General features: G+C 37.4%; 1 protein-coding gene across 4 annotated transcripts in view; it reads right to left on the minus strand.

Annotated features, from left to right (window-relative positions):
* The window catches only part of PRKDC (protein kinase, DNA-activated, catalytic subunit), an 86,133-nt gene that overhangs the window by 43,196 nt on the left and 23,357 nt on the right, over positions 1 to 19,580 (minus strand). For 3 of the 4 annotated variants that reach the window (XM_075084983.1, XM_075084986.1, XM_075084985.1), the window contains 21 exons: positions 19,105 to 19,331; positions 18,586 to 18,680; positions 17,570 to 17,672; positions 16,447 to 16,580; positions 15,680 to 15,934; positions 14,489 to 14,715; positions 13,440 to 13,648; positions 13,167 to 13,299; positions 11,954 to 12,112; positions 11,429 to 11,632; positions 9,324 to 9,509; positions 8,332 to 8,436; positions 7,033 to 7,200; positions 6,604 to 6,731; positions 5,382 to 5,589; positions 4,125 to 4,303; positions 2,876 to 3,044; positions 2,255 to 2,320; positions 1,755 to 1,827; positions 1,384 to 1,532; positions 39 to 176 (listed from right to left, as the gene is read on the minus strand). In XM_075084983.1, coding sequence (XP_074941084.1) covers positions 39 to 176; positions 1,384 to 1,532; positions 1,755 to 1,827; positions 2,255 to 2,320; positions 2,876 to 3,044; positions 4,125 to 4,303; positions 5,382 to 5,589; positions 6,604 to 6,731; positions 7,033 to 7,200; positions 8,332 to 8,436; positions 9,324 to 9,509; positions 11,429 to 11,632; positions 11,954 to 12,112; positions 13,167 to 13,299; positions 13,440 to 13,648; positions 14,489 to 14,715; positions 15,680 to 15,934; positions 16,447 to 16,580; positions 17,570 to 17,672; positions 18,586 to 18,680; positions 19,105 to 19,331 — 3,315 coding nt within the window. The remainder of the gene's footprint in view (positions 1 to 38; positions 177 to 1,383; positions 1,533 to 1,754; positions 1,828 to 2,254; positions 2,321 to 2,875; positions 3,045 to 4,124; positions 4,304 to 5,381; positions 5,590 to 6,603; positions 6,732 to 7,032; positions 7,201 to 8,331; positions 8,437 to 9,323; positions 9,510 to 11,428; positions 11,633 to 11,953; positions 12,113 to 13,166; positions 13,300 to 13,439; positions 13,649 to 14,488; positions 14,716 to 15,679; positions 15,935 to 16,446; positions 16,581 to 17,569; positions 17,673 to 18,585; positions 18,681 to 19,104; positions 19,332 to 19,580) is intronic. The other variant, XM_075084984.1, reaches the window with a different exon arrangement.

Below are 19,580 nucleotides of genomic sequence, written 5' to 3' on the forward strand. Positions count from 1 at the left end.
ATTACTGAAAACATGCCAACTTTTTGGTTAATACTGGCCTCCTCCACTTTGGGTGTAATGTTGTTCCTCTGCATATGTTTAATCAGAGTGGTCATAGAAGCCATACATTCATGTTGGTTGAGTTCATCCATTTCCAGTTCCATTTCATCATTTAAAACCATGTATTCTGTGGTCTCCTGAAAAAAAGTGTTACTATGATTAATAACACTGTATTTTCTTTTAAATCATGATAACGCCATGAGTCATTCTGATTTTATCTGTAAAGGTTTGACTATACGCACAGTGTGCACAACAGGTACCACCTCAAATGTACGGTTCGAACACCTCCCCAAAATATGCACCAGCTGTGCACATCTTTTGCCTTCTGTGCCAACGGATGTCATCCTCATGTTACTCTGACTTCACTACCTGTCAGGATAGGTGTGGCAGCTGCTGGAAGCAGGAAGAGTTAGCTGAACCTCATAGAAATTATTTCATTTCATAGCTGAAAGAACGTAGTAACACCTTGCACAGGGGGAAAGCCCTATTTTTATGGATGTGTTGTTTCACACAGACTTAACAATCACAGCACCTCTCTCTTTTGCTACACAGAATAAAACAAAGAAGAAAGCTGTTTACAGTTAGAAATTACAACGTTACTACACAAAGCAGATAAAAAGTACATTTCTGGTTAACTTCACTGCAGCTAAAATACCTCATTGCTCCAAAAGATGGAAAGAGTTTATCTTTACCAATGTTAACAGTTATTTTGTCAGATTTTGTCTTCAGTGTCTATGATACTTCTACAAGCTTTCTTTGCTTTATAGCAAATATCTATCCTATCAGTATTACTGTTGATGTCTCTTGACTGCAGAAGGAACACAACCTCAAATCTTGGCAGATACTAAATGCTGTTCTCCCAAGAGCAACAGTTAAATACAAGGTGCCACAACAGAAATACAAAATTAATAAAGTGCCTGATCATTTATTCCATGCATTTGATAAAACCAGGTTGGTCAAGTGCCTTCAAAGACCAAAAGAAGAGGGCAATGAGGAAACCAGCTGCCTAACAGCAAAACGTAACCATCACAGGTTACTCCTGAGTGCATATGAAGTCACAAGTCACCTTTTTACAACACAGGCTGGACTTCACTCACATTACTCAACTTTAGCAGCCCAAGGTAGGGCATTGTTTTTCTCCAGCTGTACACAGTGGAGAGAGGGAAGAAGGAAAATGACCAATAGAATACAGTCAAGTCCCCTCCCTCATTTTCTGGAGAAACCCATCCTCAGTCAAGTAGAATAAATATAGCAGATTAGAAGTTTCTCAGCCCCAATAAATGTATGCAATTGCTAAAAAGCATAAAACTTCTCTTCAACACTGCATATAAGTCGCTAAATTACCTTTCTCCTGAGACGAGTGCTGCTAGCTGTAACATCTTGGGAGCTATAAGAAAAACCTTGGACTCCAGTAGAAAAATCAAACTGACTCATTTCCTCACTCAAACTGCTATCCATCATGTATGATGCAGAAGCTAAATATTTGGGTTCATCTAAATAGGAAAAAGAATAGACCATTAATCAAGGTAATTACAAGAAGCAAGCTTTTATTAGCCACTAAAACTTGAGGGTGGGTGGGAATTGGTTGTTAGATGAAGTACATTGAATGCTTTCATTTGTTCCTGCTACTGTAGAAGCCAATTAGCAATGCACCAATGAACACTTTATGAAAGGTAAGAAGGCATTTTTTTCATAGTCATGAATGACTTTCATACCCTGATCGGTATTCCCTGCATCCCTGGCCTCCTTTCTAATAGCAATGTACCGCTTCTTCCTTTCCAGAGGCATCTAAGCAGCAGGAAATAAAATTTGAAAATTAATTAATTTTTTAAATTTACAGCTTGTTTACAATTATTTATTTACAGAACTGCCAAAAATTATCAAAACCATTTAACATGAATGGAAATCTCACGTTGTAAACGATTATAATTAATGCTATAGAAAACCAGCTAAATTATTCCTACAGCTGTTCATTACCAGAGTAAGCGTGTGAAAACATATTAATGTTACATGCACTGCAGTTGTGTTCTAATTTTCAAGTCTGTATTTCTCTCAGAAAAACCTATTTTAAAATATTGAGTACTACTCCATTTTTTTATTCACTACAGAACCCTCTTTCTCTGTGTGTGAGAACTGACCTGGTCTACAGTGATACACTGTTAAAGCCATACTCATTTTTTACTTAGGAACACTAAATCCCAGAAATTCCACTCACCTCAATTTCTACAGGAAATGTATACTGACGCTTCAGGTCTATCAAATTTTCAAAAATCAGCAAGTTCTGCAAACCGAAGCATGTTTGGAAATTTAAAAATGATAATGTTGCACATAATAACAATTTCTCTGAATATATTTTATTTTGTCTTAAAAAACAACAGATCAATGTATAATATAGAAAATGTGGCATGTTTTCTCTTCTAGATCAATACTTCTAAGAAAATTTTGTTATTCGACTACTCAAGAATTCACAGCACAGACAATGTGCTCTGTAAAGAGAGTATCTCTTATTCAAGTGTATTATTCCAAGCGCTGGAGAACTTAAACAATAGGTTTTTTTTTCTCATATTTTAGAAAATTGATTGAGAGTGTAGGCAAAACAGGGTAAATGTATCACTACTTTACCCATTCCCAAACAGACAGTAAAATCTTCATCAGCAATTCAAATTGCGTGAGAGATACAAGCAAGCCAGCTACAACTCCTTCTATTGCCTCACTAGGTAGTTTGCTAATACAGTTGTGTGTCGTTCAGGTTTAATGCTTTGATTTATTGCAGTCAGGTAAAACCACTTTGGGTCTCAGGCTCTGGAAGCCTCTAACAGCAACAACAGCTTCTCACCTTTTCTGATTTTTCTGTAAAAAGAAAGCCTTGATAAAATTTACTTTCAGTGAAGACACAGCTAATAACAGCAATAGCACAATTATATGCTGCACAGTGATACTGTCTCCTCTTCTCCAGCAGCTGACTCTCTCCTGCCATGTTTTCTGTAAATGCATCGTAACATGACCTTAAAATACAAAGAGGGAAGAAAACACCATCAGAAGTCTTTTTTTACAAAGCAGAGGCAAGGTCCCAGTCAGAGACCAGCGAATTAACAGAATTTCAAGGGATCTTTATTATTATAGCAGTAGCAGCATTAAACCACCTCAGACTTGTTCAAGTTCTCCGCAGGTATACTGCACCAAAACGGAACCATTCAGCAATGACAAAGCCAGCTTCCCCAAGTATTTGCACAGCAGTCCTTAATGTCGGGAATACAATGATAAGCCATTTTCAGATAAGACGGAGATCTGTTCCAATGCATGCGTAAATCTCTCTTATCGTCCTTTCCCAAGAAATTATGAATGGACAGGCTTGCTAAGCTATTCTATAGATTAGCCGGAGAAAACCAGGTTAGACGCAATTTTTATAGGTCTTTTGCCCATAGCCATTTATAGATCTTCTGCAAATCATAGCCAAGAAATTCTTTAAAGTCCTCATAGGACTTTAATTAAAATTAAAACAAAACAAATGAACAGCAATTCAGGCATCTTATACTTTTTTTGGAATATTAAACAAGCTAAATAATATTAATTAGGATATACATTCAGTATTAAACTTCTGTCCCCCTCTGCAGTGGTGATTAAACCAAATTATACCTGCTGGGCGTGCTGCTATATTATGAAATGTATATGAAAATCCATCCCATCTTCTCATCAGTCATATAAACACCTATCTTACAACACAGAAACATGCTCTACTTAAAAGCGTAAGTATATTGAAACTGAAATTGTGAAAACACAAGCTAAAGGCCAAGAATCTTACTGAGAAAGAAAAATAAGAGCAGAAGTTTAATAAATAGACCAAAAAAATGGCAAAACCAGGAGGCAAAAGTTATCCTGACATAGGACTGTAGTCTACACTAGAGATCATTCTATCAACGCAAATTCAATATTGGGTATTCCATTTAAAAATCAAAAGCTACACCGCAGATTACATTTACCCTTGAACAACTCAATCTTCTGCTTTATATGGCATACGTAAAAGGTGTATCTGCCCAAAACCTAATTAGAAATTAAAAGGAAATAAAAAAAAAAAATAGTCTTACTTTATTAGTGTCTTGGTAAGTTCATTTCCTTCTACACTCATGGAACCACGGTAAGCTTGGTTAATTTTAGATTCCTTGGAGTAAACATCCTCTTTTGAAAGACGCGCATACATCACTTCTAGCAGCTTGTAATACCCCGTTTTCTTGGTCACTTGTGTATCAAAAATATATTCATTGGACTAGAAACAAATAAGGAAAATCTCAGAAAGATTTCCTGGATCCTGCCTTTCCCAAGTAGCTTCACAGTTCCTCTAGTTTCTACTGAACAGCCTTCAGCTTACTTTTACTTTCTAAAACAGACAGCCAATGATAATAAAAGACTGACAGGTTCTGAGTTCCTGTGTAATAGTTATTAAAGCTATGTTGATCTGCTCTTTATCAGGTGAGCTGTCTTAACGATAATTGGCCTAAATGAATATAGTGATATCGGAGTAAAATAAGCAGAATACCAAGTAATGGCTCAAGACTCATGACACCTGTAAGCAAAACATATATACCTGTCTCCAGACTGGGTATTATTCACGAGTTTCATTATTCACCTCACTTTGGTGCCAACATTTACAGCAACAGAAACATGGTGGGGGTGACTCTACATAAGTCTTGGGTTTAGCATTTTGTTTTCAGCAACTATTACTAAATTTGAATCAGTTCAGCATCTTGTTTGTCCTGCTGCCTTTGAACAGTTGCATCAGCAAAACTGTGGGAGTGAAGAACTATGGCAAGAGCAGAGACCTCCACAGACAACAAAATCACTGCATGTAACAGAATCAGAAATTGGCTATAAATGGAGAAAGGAAGATCTGTGCTCCTAATACCTTGCTGAAGGATCTTTGCAGTAGTTAGACGTGTTTCTTTCTCTACACGTAAGGCAGCTAATTTAAGAGCTTTCATTACGGAGGTTGAATACCTCTCTCTTGTAACGCAGTAACAGGCTACAATCTTATACAGTTTTTATATTTCAAAGTTAGAAGGGGTTTCTGCTTTTGACAGAACTTCAGACCCCTGTAGACACACATAGAAAACATTCCAACTTCAATTTTTATACATAGTAGATATGCAATCATGCAGCGTTTTGGGGAATAAAGAAAAGTTTCTCACTAATAACTGAACTATGTAATTGGCATAAACTTCAAGATACAGAAATCGGGAAAACAAACAGTTTCAACTAGTGTCTTACTCAAAGTTAAGCAAAATGTACATACCAACATTGTATTTGACCTTCTGCAATCCTTGGGTGGGTGGGAAAGTAACTCATACCTTTGTAAACCTGGAATTAAGTGCATCCATAGCTTGTACTATAATCTTGCCAAAGAATTCTCTCAGTGCGTCTAAGCTGCAGTGCCACAAGAGAGTGAGCAGGGAGCGATCCATAAATGCTTGACGGGTAGTATTTGAAAGAAGGTCTTTGCTCTGGAACATTTTGTGAACAGTGTCCAACAGTATCACTTGTTTGTCAGTGGTACTCCTAAACAAGATGGAAATCTCAAGATGAAAACTCTTTTACCAGACTCCATTTATATTTCAAAACCCAGTGACATTCAAAATTTTTTATTGTCTGCATTCATACCCTCTTGGGTTATTGTTCTACAAGACATGCAAGATCAGATTAAATCACCACTTATTGTGGAGTTCTCCAAAGAAAATCACAGGTTCTTACTCTGCAACAGGTGGTAAACTTGTTTTAGTATCTTTGTTAGCTTAATCCAAAAGCAATCATTAGCTCTCTCAGTCCCTTTTCACTGAAAAACCTAAAGAAATCATTTATCAGGTACATGAGAAGGATGGGGGCAAACAAGTAAAAAAAAAGAGGAGACTTCACTGTTATCAGCGCCTTCTGTAGCCTATCGAATGTTCCACTACTAGATGAACTGTTGTTCTGAATAATTTTATAAAAGCTAAAACTTCAGAAATGGGGTTTGGGCATAAGATAAATTACTTTCTCCAGGAACCTACACGCTCCAAAATAGTGACTACTTAATAGCCCATCATGAATTGGAATGCTTGGTTTGGAAGAGACTGAAGACCTCTTCTGTGGACAAAGCATGTTTGTGCCTACAATTTACCACTCTGGAAACACTCAATTAAATAAATGTGCTGTTGTGTTTTGAAAGGGATTGAACAAAGTAATTCACTATCACTTTAAGTGCTATCAACTTAGGTAATCATACAGGGATACCAAATATAGGTATCACACAATTACTATCCTCAGCTGAATTCTGCTGGAACATGCTAATTTACAGAAGGCTTTACAAAATTTGCCCAGGCACTGGAAGTGTTATCTCAAAGTTCGTGCCACTTGTTCACACTTCAGGAATATTTTTGAAATGTGAAGACAAAAGAAAAACCTGAATTAAAATTATTATGAAAACATTTATGGTGTAAACCATCACTACTACAAGGACAACATAATAGAGGAAGCACATTTGCTTCAGCAAAAATTCAATGAGAACAGGAGCAAAATCCAGTAGACCAAACTCACCTTCTGGAAATTCTTTTGAAGCTGGCTTGAAATAAGTCCTCCATGAAATGTCTGTGGTCCCTACAGAGCACTTCTGTCATCAACTGCAGCAACATTGGACTCTGAGACAATTCTAATGCATCTAAAAACTGAAAAAAAGTGATGCATAAGATAAGGAGCCACACTTGATCAAATCAATCCAATCTAATTGTGTAATGATTTTTCAGTACTGATCAGAAGCAGATGCTCAGAAGGATATGTGTATTTAATATGTCTGATTTAATGTGCATCTAAATTAAATTTCTGGATAAAGACGTAACTCAGAAACAGAAAAGCTGGTTTCCTTACATAAACTGAAGGTATCTCTCTTTAATTCCAGACACTGTGAAACATTGTTTCTAGACATAGTTCACTTAAGCTTCTAATTACATGTTCATTAAAAATACTGACCTTTTTAGTGCAGTCTACATAGTTATTGTGCTTCAAGGTTCCTCTGGGAAACTCATCTGACCTCATGGGAAAATTGAAAGCTACAAGTTGATCAAGAGCATTCTTAAGGTCATAAAGTTTTTCTCCAGTCAAATTAGTGAAGAATGGAAGAATTATCAGTGCCTGGCCCTGAAGAAAAGAAATGCAGTTTCACACTAAAAAGATTATTCTCTAGCTATGAAGCAAGCTGAATAGGACCACAAAATAATCAGCAGTGGCTGGGCTTACTGATGCAACAGCTCAGTGTACTGATAAAGATACATTACATAGCTGCTCATCTTTCAGGTGCTAGTTCAGAAAACAAGCTTTGATCACATTTGAGTGGGAGTTGAAAGCCATGGATGACATGGCTATGAGTAAGACCTCATCGTTCTTTTAAGCAAGCATCCAGCATCACTCAAGTGACTGATTTAAGGAACCAACTGGCAGCTAAAGCAAGATCCCAAACTTTCTTTTAAATGCACAGGAAAGCACAAAACTGTCTAGCTAGACAGACAGAGCAGCAACTATGCAAAGCTGTTTTTCAGGAAGAAAATCTTTATTCTTCTGGTCCAAACGTTATGCTCCAGCATCTTTTATAACTTCCACTTTCAGTACGCAACACTTCATGGAACAGGCTGCCCAGGGAGGCTGTGGAGTCTCCTTCCCTGGAGACATTCAAAAACCGCCTGGATGTGTTCCTGTGCTCCCTGCTCTGGGTGTGCCTGCTCAAGCAGGGGAGTTGGACAAGATGATCTTCAGAGGTCCCTTCCAACCCCTGCCATTCTGTGATTCTGTGATTCATCTCCCTTTCCTGACCAAGCCACATACAGCAGTTAATCCATTAGTACTGGTTTCACACTTGCAGACATGGACATTAAAGTCATGGCAGACGTTCATAATTTGACATGTAGGAAATGCCAGTCCTTGCCGAAAGCCTGATTAGTTGTCACTTCTCAAATTAACACTTTAGAGTTCTAAATTACTTGCAACTGACAGTAAGTTTTTTCCTAAAAATTACGTGCCCTTCGGTAGGGCAAGGAAAAAAAATGGAGCCCCTAAAACCAAAACAAAAGATCTGTGATACTGCCTTCTGTCTGAGGAACAAAAAGGACAATTTACAATTTTTAGGCTGTTGAACAGGAGGATAAAAAAATGGAAGTGACGTCCATGCTACTGTGCAAACTAAGGTAAAATTTAAGCCCAATAACAGGGAATTTCATGGACAACTAACATTCTGATCTGGGGAGGCCAGTAAAGCCACTGAAGTGAGCAATTTACCTTAAGATTTAAGCCTAAACTCTGATCAGTAAGTAGACTGGTATAGGTATTAAAAACAGCTGTAAATGCTTCATGGTTGGTATTGCAAGAAACTGAAGAGTCTATCTGGAATGACAGAAGAAAAAAAAAAAAGCATTTTTTTTAAAACTAGTCAAAGCAATCATTGTATTAATGAACAAAAACAATTCTATAGCTCATGAATTTTTTAATTTCCAAAAATACACTGAATTAACAGAAAGCACATATAGAGTGATTCTGGTTTTAAAAAGAATTCTTATTATCAATTATCAAAAAGAATTCTAAAAGCTCCTACACAATACAAAATCGTATTGTGTGATATTTGATATTGAGCTCTCTCTCAAAGCCAGATTCCCTACTGGTCACTTCGCTGACAGCTAATGCAGCAATACAGCTCACATTCTGCGTCCTAACACACACCTTTAAAACAATTCAAGTTTAAAATCATAATTATAAAAAAGAAAAAAAAATTCTCAATATGTGATCTTGTGTGTATTTGTATACAGCTACTTTTACAAGTTCCTAAAAAGCACCAATAGGATAAGTAGATAAATTATGTTTTCAAAATAGAGAAAGAAAGACCAAAACCCCAATATAACAGCAAGTAAAGGTCTTTGAAATAAAGATCTTTCTGCAGTCTGTTCATATGGAGGACTGTGACATTCTAGATGCCAACATGACAAAGAATGTTGTCAGAGGCTGCTCAGTTTCAAAGTTTACTCTCTGCACTTGTACCACTTCTCCAGAAGGAAAAGAGGCAGCTAAAACATGAGATCAATTAAAAAGGAAAAAAAAAAGGGGGGAGAATACTTTTTGTACTTTGCAAATAAAAAAAAAAAATCAGATTTTTATATTCCCCAACCTTTTTTCCCCCCCCCCCAAAAGAAAACATTAGAATGAAGTAGCATTTCTTCAAAGCAAAACAATTCCTACAGAATTAGAAAAGTTACCTGGATTTTATAAGGAATGCATACCTGCAGAACTTTTGCCAGCAGAGTCAAGACTGCCATTTTGCTCTCGGGAGCTGAACCTTTGGCCCACCAGCTGTCAAGTTTCTTCCAGCTTCTTAGGACAGCTGTGACCAGTTTCACTCCTTGTTGCTTGCAAACAGTACGATCCCTAAAACTCTGGTCTAACATGCCGTTCAGAATGCTACCAACCTGGAAGGAAACGCAACAGGTAGATTCTTGCATCCCAAATGAAAGGATGATAGGATCTCTTCATTGTATGAGCAATCATAAAACAGCACCACAGATTCAGGAGAACAGAACACCTGACTGAAAGTTTAAAAGTTTGTTAAAAGAAAAAGACGACAATCCCTTCAACTTAGGCTCTTCCTGTCCGACTTGCTATCTGTCCTAAAAGCACCTAAATTAGAAGCACCTTTCTCTTCTTTGACTCTGTTGGAAAGCTAAGATTAAGATCTGAAATTGGAAGATCTTAATTCTATCCCACATCCTTAAATATAACTCTATTTAATGGAAAATAAATGTCTAATTAAGGAAATTTCAAAATCTTACCCTGGCATATCAGCAAACTTAAGTTTAATTTATTGTATCACAGAGCAATGCTAGATTTAAGTCTCAAAAGATACAGGAGAAGTCTCTGCAGGAAATTAAAAGCACACACTTTTCAAAAAAGAGACTATCCAATTTACTCCTGTTTCATTCAGAGTACAGCAACTCCTTCCCATAACTTTTCTGTGAATACGGAGAAATAAATGATAATCCAGAATGACTCTAAAGGTCAATACTTGAAAATTTTAGTTAGCATGAAGCTGAGAAATAGGAGAAATAGCACATATGCTAACTCATTTGCATACATTTTGAAAAAAACCCAAAACATAAACCACGGCATGCCAGATATGAACTAAGTACACTTCAATCTCTTTTCTTCACAGTCTAAGAAAGACCTGACTAAAACCAATGGTCACTGACTGCCAAACCTGATTTCTGCATTCTCCTCTTGAATAGTTGGCAACCACCTAATAGCTGGATTAATACAATCAATCTTGTTACTTCACCAGATTTGGATGGGTACAGTGAAATAAACCTTATTTTTTCCTTCCTGTATAACACAAATGCATAAAACTAAAGAAGGGATATCTTATAAAATGTAATCTGTAACATATTTTTTAAAAAGTCAGGCAAAGAACAGCAGCAGATAGCAGACAACATAAAAGTGTGTGTTTGACCCAATTTGGCTATTTGCCTTAATTAAATTAATAAATGAAGCCTTTTAACACTATTGCCACATGTAGCCAGTATTAGTTAGTAGCCTATCAGAGACACTTTAAGAAGGAAATCTATTGTGACATGCTCTGCACAGGAAACACTACAAAGTCATCACAAGAATGAGCCTTTTAAAATATATATACTTCTCTCTTCAATCAAATTAAACAATTTCTGGTATAATAAAAGAATATGTTCCCAGTATTTTAAAATGTTACTTGGAAGCAACACCTTCAAGCGTAACATCTCGGATAAGAAAAGATCCAATTATTTTTAAAAGGATGATCCACTTTCCTGAGCATCTTTTTAAGCAAAAGGGAAAGTGGACTTTTGATCTTTCTTTCTGACCCTTCTGTTTGTCTAAAGCACTTGAAAGAAGGCTTCTCAATTATAACATTCTTCCTTTATGGACCTGAAGGTGAGCTCCATGTTTGGAAATAGTGTGGACCAACAGGAGAAAATCTGTTAGGCAAAACAAGTGGTGCTGAGACTGAGTACATGGCATCTACCCTGTATTTATGTCAGGTCATGGGGGGCTGTGCGTGTGTGTGTGTGTGTTTGTCTCTCTTTTTAATACTTTGATCTAGCTCTACCCTAGACCTGTGGACTAAATGCCCATTAGTGGTGGGAATTCCTTTTCCGGTGTAGTTTTACCCAAAACAAATCCAGTCTGCATGCTCTGGGTCCACTCTAAAATTAAAATCAAAGCTATCAATGCGATGCTGTCTGAAGTGCAACCAAATCCATTTTTCTCCACTACACGTTCAGTTACATCTACCTATAACAACAAAAAAAGCATTACTTCTAACGTTCCCATTTGACCATGTCCTTTTAAAGAAGTCTAATACCATTTGGGGATTGCTGACAGATGATTCCATAAGTTGGACTATGATCACATCCAGGTTTTTCAACAACTGTTGATTGACGGTTTCTGAGAATAGGCTGTAGAAATACTGTCCATGAGAGAAACTGATCAGGTCCTTCTGGGATGCTCCTGATAATGGCACAGATAACACCACTGTGTTCAACAGCAGACTCACTAGCTCCTCGTACTGTGAAAATTAAAGTATAGAGACAGAGTTATCTCAAGCACATTAAGTTCCACTCATTTCTTACAAAAGTGCACAAGTTTTTTAAACCTTCCATCCCAAACTCTTTTATGTTAACGAAAAGCACAGAAATAAAGCGCAAACAGAATACTGAAATGCTTGCTACCTACAATTGTCACTGAATTAAACCAAATAATCCTTACAGTTTCTCTGTAGGATTATGAATAAAACACCAGCCTCATCTACCCAAAATATGGGCAGAAGACTATTGATGTTGAATATTAAATGATGATTCAGTATTAAAACTGGAGAAACATATCCTACCTGGTCATCAATAGCAAAGGCTAGCTGCAGGAGACCATCAGCTAATCGCTTACTGCTGATGTCTAACGACGGAAGAGGTGTCCTTTCACTCCCAGGTGCAATACCTTTATAAACAACTGAAAGAAGCTTACGGCCAACTGAGAAATGAGATCCTTCATCCTATGGAAATAAACAAACGTGACAAAAAAATAACATAAAGGCCTTCCAATCCACCTGTATAGCTAATGAAAACACTTGAACTCCTGGTCATATTCTTATAAAGTGATGCAAATATACTGTGACAAGACATCTTTCTAACTGAGGAACAAGATTTTTTTAAACAGGCAACCCTGTTGTGTACAAAGTCTAGAACAAACTGACAGTCATTTGAAAATCTGAAAAGATTCCGATCCTACTCCAGATTTTTTTGAGATAACCACACTACTACAGAAATAAAATTAACAGCTTAGTCAGAATGGGTGGGCCACAAAAGGTAAATCATGCACCTCCCTGAATATCACCATCTGACAATCACAGCTCTAGCTTTTGTGTAGATGTAGATGTATGGCAAACACCTACAGAAATTAAGTATTTTGTTACTTGCTAAATATAGCCTTGATCACCAGTTGACAAATTCTCCCAGTCCTTGTGGCCGTTGCACAGCCTGTTTTCCTTCAATTGCCCAAAGTAAAATAGATTGACTACAATCAGAAAGTTAGTAGAAATAATTCTTTTGAGTATTATAGCCTAGACCCCTACTCCACAACTGCTCTCCATCCTGTTTTCCTGCAACTCAGACCCACTGTTGCTCCTGATCAGCTGGAATGTATTCATTTTCTAATTTCCCTCATCACTTTGAATGTTGCCCATTTAAAAATTGTTGAAAAATTCTTCCTTTATGGGATAGTAAATACTGATTTTTTGAGCTTTCAGTCTTGTGAAGCTCACTAAAGGGAAGTTTTAGGTGGATTCTGGTTGCCTCCAGGCCCTGGAAATTAGAGAAAGACAGACATAATTATGAAGATCGTTCAAACCTCAGTATTGTGCTACTCAGATTCATAAAATAAACATAGAACTTTTATTTATGATCCTATTCAACACCAGCTCTTCACTGTTGATCTCATTTTACACAACTTCATCTGATCTGTTCTCTGTTTTCATACTGACCTTTTACACAGGAAAAGCTCTTTACTGTATAAAAACATTCACCATTATTTTCTGGATAAACAATTACCTGATTGTGAAGAACAGCATGCAGCAGGCCAGATTTCTGGAGTTGCTTGCAGGCAGAAAGGACAGCACTAAACTTAACTTGATCAAAACGTGCATCTGAATTAAACAGATCAACAGAACAAAGGTCCTCAAGGCTAATGAGAAAACAGAAGGAATAACATTAGGCTACTGGGGAGCTCCATGTCCAACCACACACAACATTATTTACTTTCCATTTCTCATGGTGAGAGTGGCATTTGTTCTGGATTGAAGCTCTCCAGAAAGCCCTACTTACCTCTGCAGAGTGATTCTTTTCTTTATGCATAGTTTCAAAGATTCCTTATAGGGAGATTTCATCAAAGCTTTCATGAGTCTCACTGAGATATCTGGGAGATTTTTCATGACTTGCACATCAGCAGTGTTAAAGCCTAATTGTGATGGATCACACACTGTCATCACCAGAAGCTCTATAAGGCTTGCATTAAGCAATTCCTTCTCAAGTAGCTAGAAAGAATAAAACATTAAATAAAAGCTTTATTTAAAAACCTATTTAGATTTCCCTATTTTATTCTTCATAAGTTATCATTATTCCTTATATCTAAAATGAAACAAAACATGGAAGAGTAATTATTCTAAGTGACTGTCTACGAAATGTTTGACTTTCAGTCATGCTAAGACACAGAAATTAAATATCTGTAAAAATATACATAGCATAAATCCTATCTCAAACTGCACATAAGATCTTTTATGTCCACATAGGCCTGCTTCAGTCTTGATTATACACCTGTAATCACCTTGAAATCCAGATGTACACCGCTCTGCACATTACTAGAAGTTTACTTAAAACAAGAGACAGTCTCACAACTAAGCCTGGTGGTGTAATTTTCCTGAGACTCCTAAGTACTATACTTCATGCAGTTAAATACAGTTTATATTGCACCATTATATTTGCCAGGCAAGTGGAGAGACACGAATATCTATACTGAATTCAAGAAAGAATTGCCACGATCTGCCTTTCTGCCTTTTAAGCAGCTATCACCCCCACACATTTAAGGCCATCAGGAGTCACGCAGGAAATACTCATTGCAAGTATGCCATACAAAATTACAACCTCATAGGAGTCTCATAGTCAACACACTACTGGAATATACAGGAAATAATTCCGCTGATCAAAACTACATCAACTGCTAAAATTAACTGTGCAATATAACTCTTTTCACTTATAGGCAAAGACCACAAAGTTCACAATGCTTAGTCACCAATTTCAATTAAAGCACCCCTGAAGCTGATATTCTCCAGCAAACTAACATCACAATGAGACCACAAACAGATTTCAGTGCCTACCTTCCAGAAATCCTGCTGGCATGTTTCCAGGATCATGGTGACAAACTCCATGATTCGGACTATAATGGTACACTTGCTGTAATTATACATGTCTCTCTCTTGTGGGCTGAACACGCTGCCTTTCGAACTGCAATCAAAGCACTGCTCTGCTGCGTGGATATCATGCAAAGCAATGGTTTCAAGGAAGAACTGCACAGCCTCCAAGAATGAGGACCTTTCATTTACACCTAAAAAGATTCATACTAAGCTGAAATGATACAGCAGCTCTCAACTTTTAAATGTGTTACTTTGTGCTGGGAAAAAACACAGTCGGTTTGCTGTTTATCATCTCAGTACATCACATGTCACACCAGTATTTTCTGAAAGTCATGTACCAGTTCCAAATATTAACATTCTGGGTAGTGAAGGGTAGCTTTGTACTTACTGATCATTTTAAAGCCCTTATTAATGGTAACAAGGTAAGCATGTGCAATAAAAAGGATGAAAAGTTGAAATCCCTAGTTTTGAATCATTTGACCCTATGGCCCTATAGTTCTATACCTAGAGCTTGTACAAGACTGCATATATGAGGTAACTATGCAACTGTACTGTCAGTGACAAACATTTTGTTTAGACCTACACGAATAATAAAAAAAAACCTTTTTGATAGAGACAACGGCTACACAAGGTATTACTAGGCACATGATCAAAATTCAAACACAAGGCTTCTGGACCTAATGCAGTTGAAGCATTAGGATCTGAAGAAAGGTAATACGTACAGTGCTTGAAATGAAAAAAGGGATTTCATTCATTGCTTTCTGATAGCTCCCTCCAGACATTAACAAAGAGCTTTGGAAGGATTTAAAAAACAAAATATCTATCACTGTCCTGAGCAGAGGGAAATTAGCTGTACAGAATCATTTTTTTAAGATGAGATAAAGCAAAAGAAGTTGCTGCTGGGTGGACGACTAACAGACAGAAACGTAACGGTAAGTTTCTAGGACTAAAAGCAAACAAGGTACACTATTAACAAAGTACTACTTAATCAAAAAATATCCAGTACAACAAGTGTCATTGAAACCTTTGGCAGAATTTGTGAAATTCATCAACTCTACGTTTAAGAAAAAGCTTCAAGTCCAAGTTAGGAACTCATCTTGGGTGGGCTTTGTGTAAAAGACATGAATGAACCTAACGCTACAGTTAATCACTCACCCAGTATTTCATGAGGTTTGATCATTCGCAGCTCAAAGAATGTATTGTAGCAGTCCAGTGCTGCTAAGAACATATCCATCCACCGCATGACAGTCTGTAAACTGAAGGGCTCCTCCATACCACGGAGAGTTGGCTGAGAAAGGATCCCAGATGGGCTTTTGGCATCGCTGCCACCTCCTTCAAATTTGTTAATGAGGAAAGAAATATCTCGGGTTTTTAGAACATTAGCCAGCCAAGAAGATGAAGACTTGTTTCCTGATAGAAATAAAATCACAAATATAAATTCTCTAGGAAAAACACATTTCAAGCTAGCAAGGAATAGAGGCAAATGGACTGACATGCCCAAGCTTTGTGTTTTAAACTGGACCTTCTAGTGGAGAAGGTATTGGTTCTGGTCCAGCCTTGGCCACACTACTTAAATTACCCACAAGCGGGATGTCACATAATGAGAGGCTCCCACTAGTTCCTGGTCAGCAAATACTGCCGTCATAGCTGGATGCAACCACAGTTCTGGGCCTGTAAGTTCTCCTTCCTGGCCAGAAGGAAGTTTACAACAAAACCCTCTTCTATGTCCACAAACCCTGAGGTTCTCACAATATTTGATTTCCCATATAAGCAACTACTTAGTTTCTATTTAACAGAAGTGAACAGACATTTACTTAAAAAGTATTTTTTCTTCTAATTAATACTTTGCACAGAAAATGTAGAGGAAAGGCATGCACAGTATTTAGAAAGCAAACACAGTAATATATTGTGACTTACGGTACCTGGTAATAAAGGAACAAATTCATAGAAGAGTTCCATGGCTTTATGTCGGCATTCTGTCTGAGGTCGTCCACACTGCACTAAGAGCCACATGACAATGTCCAGAAGACATACTGACTTAGTAGCTGGAAATCCTCTGCACAAAAATACTAGGGATTAACAATCTTCATGACATCTACCAAGAAGCCATAGTCTCACAGTCGAAAAAAATCAAAACGTTCCATGAGCATTATGAACGTCCTTTTATCTATCTAACCAAAATCCATCTACATTATAAGGAAGAGTTCTTCTACAAGCACATCCTGCACTGCTTTCCTTTCTCCCCACTCTACTTTGGATGCCCAGAGCATAGTCTTTGTGGCAAAATTTTGGAAAGCGGAATCTGGTCTCCCTCCTTCTCTTTGTAACACTCAAAGAGATAAAAAGGAGATGAAAACTGAAATAAGCCTGCACAGTTTTAGCCCATCCCTAATTATCCAGTCTCCTAACTTGCCATGTGCCGTGGCAGTAAGCTAACTCCCAGATTCCACTTGCCTGTTTTTTTCAGGATCACAGCATAATTCTGGTAAAAAGGGACCTCAAGAGGTCTCCAGTCCAACCACCTGCTAAAAGCAGGATCACCTATGTGATCAGACCAGGTGACTCAGGGCTTCATCCAGCCTGATACTGAATCCATTTGTGCTTCTTCCACCTTTTTCACTACCCTTCTTTAATCACTGATCATCCTACTGCTCCTTGTCCTACTTCTGCTAATACTTACAGCAATTAAAAAACAAAACAAAAAAACCCACAACAACCCCCAAACTTGGGAGAGTTTCCTCCAGGGCTAATGTTGTTACAAACATTGCTGTGGGGCAAATATGCTTTTCTTTCCCTTCTGTCCTTACCAAACTAAAGCAAGCTCTCTGTTCTGAGCTCACCGCTTTGGAATAAAGAACGATCATTGTGACCCTTTTTTATCATGTCCATCATTTCTCACTAGGGGTTCAACAGACACATCAGGAGATCTCTATCAACAACAGTCACAGGATGAATTCCCCATTCAGTCCTAAGTGTTAATGGAACTACGTACATCGTTAACCAAAATGTAGTATTTAAAAAGCAAAAGAATCGCAAATTGCTGACCGTGGCACTCGCCGTTTTCCTTCTTTGTTCAGCGAAGGTGCTTTATGTTTGATTATGCGCTTCAGATGATTAATAGTATCACAACATTGTTGAGTCGTACCTGCTAGAAAGAGAATTGACATGTATAAATAAATGCCGGTAACTTGGTTAAATGAATCAAGGTATTATCACTATAGGAATGGTGCAAGAGGCTTACACACAGGATAATGTCTATCAACTCCACTACTCTGTGCTTCTATTTTTCAAGGCTGCAGAACAAGATCATAAAATAGCAGACAGGCCAACATGGCCTGAGCCAACCGTGTGGCCTCTGCTATAAAAACTGTGTATTCTATTTTCCTTGCTCATCCTTAAAGAAGTTTTCCCATATGAATATTTCTTATGGGACCACTTCTATCATATCCTGAACTGTTTCTCTGAAGGAAATAAATCTTTATAACATCAGTTTTTGGTTTTATGTTTGAATTACTATTAATTGATACTGAAGAATCATTACAACTGTGGAGGAGGTCGCAGATTCTTCACACAGCTACATACTGTTGTAGAGAAGAATGACAAGGCAAACAGGGAAGGGTATTACAGAATGGTGGAAGTCTTCCCCAGAATATAGAGAAATACCAATTTTTCAAGCATTTTGTTTGTTATAAAAAAGTAGACTTCAAGATTCTTGTCAAACTACATTTTTACATTGTGTAACTGCAAAACCAGGACTCAAATCAGAAGCACGAGCATTTTTAGTATTACTAAATCATCATGAATGTGAAAAGGTTCTTTCTCTGAGCGCAAAATCTTCCACCTTTACGTGTTGCAAGGAGCCAATTCAAAGAGTTCCTAACTAGATATCAAATGGCCTCTCTCTCAGTAGTGAAAAATAATCCTTCCTTTGTTGCAAAAGTAAGCACATTTACTTTTTCTCCAGTTATAGATTCATGGTTTGGTTTAGTTTTTCTTTTTTAAACCAAGATTCACCAGGATGGCTTTTGTCTTCATTCCACAGTTAGTTAATTATAGCTCACCTAATGATTTCTCGTCTGTATGGGTTAAAGCCAGACTTTCCAGAAATACAACCAATGCTTCAAATACAAACTGCTCCACCAGAGAATTTTCTTCCCTTTAAAAATCAGGAATAAATATGATGAGAAACAGGAGTAGAAGAAGCACTAAGTGTGAAATTACAATTTTAAAAGAAAATGAAAATACTGTAGAGATAAACCGCACAAGATGTTTGTATAACAAAATACATCTAAACCACTCTAAAAGAACAGCAATGAAGATTTGCTGACCACCTTTAAAAGGGGTAACTTCCCATAAACTTTTGATAGAAATTTAAACTTCTACACTCCGCACTTGCAGAAAGCCGGAACTACAACATTGTAATTAAAAATTAATAATCTGAGTAACTCAATTTTACAGCTATTGTATTCATTAATAGGGTAAGTGTCAGTGGATGCCTATTTGAGTTTTATGCTCAATTCTTTTTATCTTCTTGAACCTTTAGTCCAAGTTAGCTACTATTCTGAGCTCTGTTTGCTCACCTAAATTCTCTGTAGATGCTGTTAAAAGCAAGTGCTGCACCCAGTCTCTTGAAAGCACTGGGATGAAGAGCAAGACTATACAGCCGTTTAAAAAGAGACTTGGTGTTTGCTGGGCTTTTCTCCTGCTGTCTCGGTGTTGTCTGCTTAATAGACCATTTCAAAAATTCTCGTATGCACTGACCACAGAAATCTCTCAGAGTGCTGTCAACTGGATCCACTATGCCACTCTGAAATTACACAACATTATTTCATTACAGGAATGAAAAAAAGGCATTGCCTCGGTGCAGTTATCAAAGCAACTTATTTACAACAGTATTATTTGTAGGTTAAAAAACAAATGTACTCACACTTTCCCAGAAGTAATAAAGCCTCAAAATTACTACTGTCCAAGGGAAGGGGCAGCGTTTTCAGCCCTCACAGCACTGGATTAGGCCTCAAAGATCTGGATTTCTATTCCCGTCTCAGCTACTGAACAG

Source organism: Phalacrocorax aristotelis, chromosome 2 (assembly GCF_949628215.1).
Source record: "Phalacrocorax aristotelis chromosome 2, bGulAri2.1, whole genome shotgun sequence".
Lineage (NCBI taxonomy): Eukaryota > Metazoa > Chordata > Aves > Suliformes > Phalacrocoracidae > Phalacrocorax > Phalacrocorax aristotelis.